General features: G+C 35.0%; 1 protein-coding gene across 1 annotated transcript in view; it reads left to right on the top strand.

Moving 5' to 3' along the window:
- The window catches only part of LOC102674796 (leucine-rich repeat-containing protein 24), an 8,980-nt gene extending 7,253 nt beyond the window's left edge, over positions 1 to 1,727 (top strand). Inside the window, exon 4 of the mRNA XM_031512586.1 lies at positions 4 to 1,727. Coding sequence (XP_031368446.1) covers positions 4 to 702 — 699 coding nt within the window. The 3' untranslated portion in view covers positions 703 to 1,727. The remainder of the gene's footprint in view (positions 1 to 3) is intronic.
- Positions 1,728 to 4,849: the final 3,122 nt, after the last annotated feature.

Below are 4,849 nucleotides of genomic sequence, written 5' to 3'. Positions count from 1 at the left end.
GCGGTTCTTCTAGCCCTGTGCGTGTGCGGCGGTACCCGACGGCAGAGTGCTCGCGAAAAGGTGAAGCTCCAGAGCAGCACCAGTTTCGGTGACCAGGAGAAGAAGCTTCTCGACCTGTCCGTCACCACCACCACCACCCCTGGGAACAGCAACGATCGGGCTAGTGGGCACGGGAGTATAGTGGAAGCGTGCAGCACGGGTGATCTCGAACTGGCCGAAAGGGGATCCATTTGCGACCCTATGAGCGCCGCCACCGTCACAGTGGAGAGGCTGCATCCAGAGATGAGCGGCGGCCCGGTGAACGCCATGAGAACCGTGCCGTGCGTGTTCCCGCCCCCGCCGCCAGAGTTCACCAGCGGCGTTCTACCGCCCGGTATATTCGGGAACATATTCATCTCCGTGGCGGTGCCGCAAGATGCCTCTGATCGTTGCTATCCTGACCTTTTGGACATTCCAGTTCACGCCACTGGCGGCGTGGTGAACAAAACGGCCCTCCCCCCGGCGACCAGCGTTTCCAGTTTCGCCACTCTGCCGCGACGAGCGCTGCGCTCCAGCGACCTCTGCTCGCCTTACGACAATATGGGGCCCCGCGTCACGGCCAACGGCAGCTCCGCGTTCTCGCTCACGGACGTGGACCTGAGATTATCACCGCCCCCGCCACCGCGAATCATTCAACCGCCTCACGAGTTCGTGTCTCTGTAAGGGATTTCTGGAATGGAAATAGTCGGTATACTTGTTCAAAAGCTCGTCCGTCGCTTCTTCCCCTCCCCACCTCCTTAAACGTACACAACAACCGTCAGTCGCGTGTGTCCTCTTCTCTCCCTCCCCTTCTCTTCCCTCGATCTTGTTCGTTGTGTTCGTCGTTGATAGTACTTCGCACTGTATTCGCATTTTATACAGTGAGCCGTGTGCCTACCAGGTGAAAAGAAACACTGGCGAGTGATGTTGTTTCAGGATATACAGGAATTGTATAATCCGGAAAGGTAAAAAAAGTGTTTGCAATTTTTTACTGGTTGGCTTGTTCATAGAACTCGTAGTTTGATTTTTATCGCCTGTGATATTCATCATTCAGTGTTACTTTATATTCCTTTTTCTTCTTCTATTCATTTTTTTTTTCGAGGTAATTTCTCGATTCAAGAAGAATGTTTATGATAGAGTAAACATGGAAGACCAATAATCCCGTTGCCAAATGTAAGTTAAGGTAAAAAATAGGAGGAACACTTTTGTATATCTTGTACTTATATACCGTGAGAGTGCTGTAATATACTATATGTACTTAACAATTGTTAATCGTCACTTGGTAAGCGAATGGCTCACGTTTTTAAATCATCCGAAATCAAATCCTCGAGCGTACATTGATTAAGGTTGTATACATACAGGGACCTAGAAAGTTTGTATCTCATTGATATATTTAAAAAGACGTCCGGAGGTTATCGAAAATAGTTATGTCTGTCCAACAACTTATTCGATTACATAAGACGTCGAGTCTCGAAACTGCACGTTTCTTTTCTTTCTTTCTTTTAAGAGATGTTGCCGACACTAGCGCCAAAGATCGACGTCCGCTATTTGGAATTATCGACGAAACGAATATTTTTCACGAATCGAAACAATTTTGTAGATAGCTCAGAACAGATTAATTCGTTTGCTCAAGTATCAGAAACGAAAAGTGTCAGAAAGTTGAAGCAATTTCTGACGTTAGAATTCATAAGATTTGTGACTTTTTATAACAAACGTAACATATGTACAGTCGATCCAATATTTTTTGATGTTGATGTCGTTTTAGAAGCTCGCTGTGCAATAATTTTAAGAATGTCATTCAGCAGTATATTCATATATTAATGGTTTCGGTTGAATGAGCAGCAATTATAGCCTAGTTCCAATAGAGTATTGCGGTTATTTACTTTTCATTTAGTTCTTTAATTAATCTTCGTTAATTGATTTCCTATTCTGAAAATGTTTAATTTATACGTAAATTAGTTTTCTTTGCGTATGGCGTTAATATATGTTATATCTAACTAACGTCTTCCCTTATTATTCCAATATTTTAAATATTTTTTGCCTTTATTTTAAGTATAAAAGTAAGATTTTCTCGTTATAATTTTAAAGCTATGAAATATTTGCTATAAAAAAATACTTCATTGAAGAGATGATAAAATTCTCTTAATATGTTCCCTACTTTTTCAACCTTCTTCTAATTTTACTTTTTATCTTTCTGTTTTTCTTAATTTTAATTTCTATTATTTGCTCATGAAACCCAATCTTCTTCCAATTTCTAAATGTACAAACCTTCGCATAATATATTCACCATTTAATTATTCTTTAGATTTTTCAACACTCTTAATTTACAATTTCCAAAATTTTATCTCAAAATCCAAACCCAATTCCTCGTCGAATTTTCACATCCACTGAATCATTGTTTTAAATAGAGATTCTATCTACCAATCTAATCTTTACAATGGAATCAAGTTTTCTTATCTAATTTTTAAATTTTATTCAAACTTCTTTTTAAATATTTTTTAATTCCAATCTTCAAAACTGTCTAACAAAAGTCATCTTCTCAATTTTCAAATTTCATAAAATCATCGTCAACGTTCCTCGTAATGATGATGCAAACAAGTGGACACGTGCAGTTTCTAAGACGAGCCCCCTCGTGTCTGTATGTTCGCTTGTCTAACTGGCTTGCATGCTTGGTCGGCGTACAATGGCTGCTCGTACAATGACGAGTGCGTGTGTGATCGTTTTAGAACATAAGTCTCTCCTAGTTGCCAATATCCACGAATTCTGGTGGTTTGTAAATAATGATTAATAAAAATCACAAAACGAAATGATAAAAATGGACGGAAAAGAAAGGGACAAAAATAGAAGAAGATAAGGAAGAACGAGGAGGGATATCCTCATGGCGGATGCAGAAGTAATGTTATCTCCCCTAATCATTCTCGAGGTGTATCACTAGTTTGTTACGTACTCTACGTGTGCATGGTTGGTGGTACCGATATGGCGAGATCGTGAGAAATCGGTCACCGTTAAATCTCACGTCTTTCGAGCAATTTCGAAATATACAAGGGAAGATTAAAAGTTGGAATCTTTAGAGCTGTGCGATATCGAATTTTGTTTCTTTTTTTTTAGAAAAGAAATTTTATTGTTATATATATATATAATTTTCATTTATAAAATTTGATATGATACATAATTTGGAAGATATATTATTTCTTTCATTTAAAGACATCATATACAATAATTGGATCGTAAGTTTAATAATTTATATTAGAATATGTTTAATCGTTAAAAAGTATAAAATATGTAACACGATAAGATATTACTTTTTTAATTGCAATTCAAACTAATTTAAGTTTCAAATAAACAATTTCATTGGCAAATATATATTTATCCTATTAAAAATATTTTAAAATCAAGAAATTTAATTCGAATCCTTGAATTATCGAATTTTATTAGGTATTAATTAAATTATCAAATGAATTTTCAAATGTTAAATTTATCATACTTTTTTAGATATCCGTGCAGCCCTGGATATATGATCACATCATTAAGTATCATCATCATGTAATGTTTTTATTTGCGATTTCATCATTTCGATTCCGCCAACTGTACATATTTGTTATCGCAGTACACGTATTTAATAGCGTGGCCGACGCGTGCCGCGTCGCCGCCCATTATGAACACTTTGTCAATTAAATAAAACGATTGAATTTTACACATCATCGAATTATTGTTCTGACTTTTATTCCAGCGAACGATCGAAAATCCGATCGATTCGGAAAGATCTTATAGGGGATGCTGGGGAGGAGGTGGGGGGATGAAGAAGATTATAAACAAAGGCGCAGGGCGAGGATCAATGTTCAAATGGTGTGTAAATTCGCGAGGAGAAATAAAATTTGAAAACTTAGTCTGGTAATTGACGATGACTGATTTTTGAGAAGTTGTGAATTCCTTTTTGAATGTTAAGAGATTTTGAATTTTCTTTTTTTTGCGTCATTAAACTTTGGAAATGTTTCAAAATAAAGTAATTTTTATTTTGTTACTTTGTTAAATATAAAAATTTATGGGATTGAGAAAAAATATTTTTTCAAGGTAAAAATTTTATCACGTTATTATGGAGATATAATTTCGTATTCAAATGACAATAGAGCAAATGATCAAAATAGGAATATTTGAAATATTTCAAATTGTCGGAATTAAAAGTAAGTATTTTTTTTTTATATTTAAAATTTTACATTTTATACATTGGAATTAAAATATTTATTAAAAATGCTAAATTTAAGATATTAATGTATTTCTTTTAAAGATGTATAATTAACTTGTTTACTAAATTGTGTGATTTATTTTAAAGAACATTTATTCAAAATTCTATTAATTTATGTAAATAGAATATTCATTTAAATTTTAATTATCTCTTAGAAATTCGTACAAATTATCAAACAATATTTATTCAGAATTCTAAATTCATTTTCAAGAATAATGTTCTTTTTTTACTCCTTTAAAGTACATCTAGAAACTCCTTGAATAATGAAAATATCTATTAACGCAAAGTCCATTCGTATCATAAGAATATTCAGGAGATTAAATGCAAATTGGCAAATCGACAAGGCTGATTATAATCATTCACTTGTATCCATATAAATTAGAACTTTGAACTTTGAATGTAAATAACATGTACATTGTTTATTAAATCGATCCATTCTGTTAATTATACGTAATATCTTGAATTGTATCAGTGAATACAATTCGATTCGAATAGAGATGGAGATAAACATTTACAAATACTTGCTCAAGGAATAATATCGCAGAGGATGAATCCTATTTATTCTAATTCTTGAATATACAAAGGATG

The sequence above is a fragment of the Apis dorsata genome, unplaced genomic scaffold (assembly GCF_000469605.1).
Source record: "Apis dorsata unplaced genomic scaffold, Apis dorsata 1.3 scaffold_473, whole genome shotgun sequence".
In the NCBI taxonomy this organism is placed as follows: Eukaryota; Metazoa; Arthropoda; class Insecta; order Hymenoptera; family Apidae; genus Apis; species Apis dorsata.
Note: the sequence above shows the minus strand (reverse complement) of the source record. Positions and strands in the feature narration are given on the sequence as shown.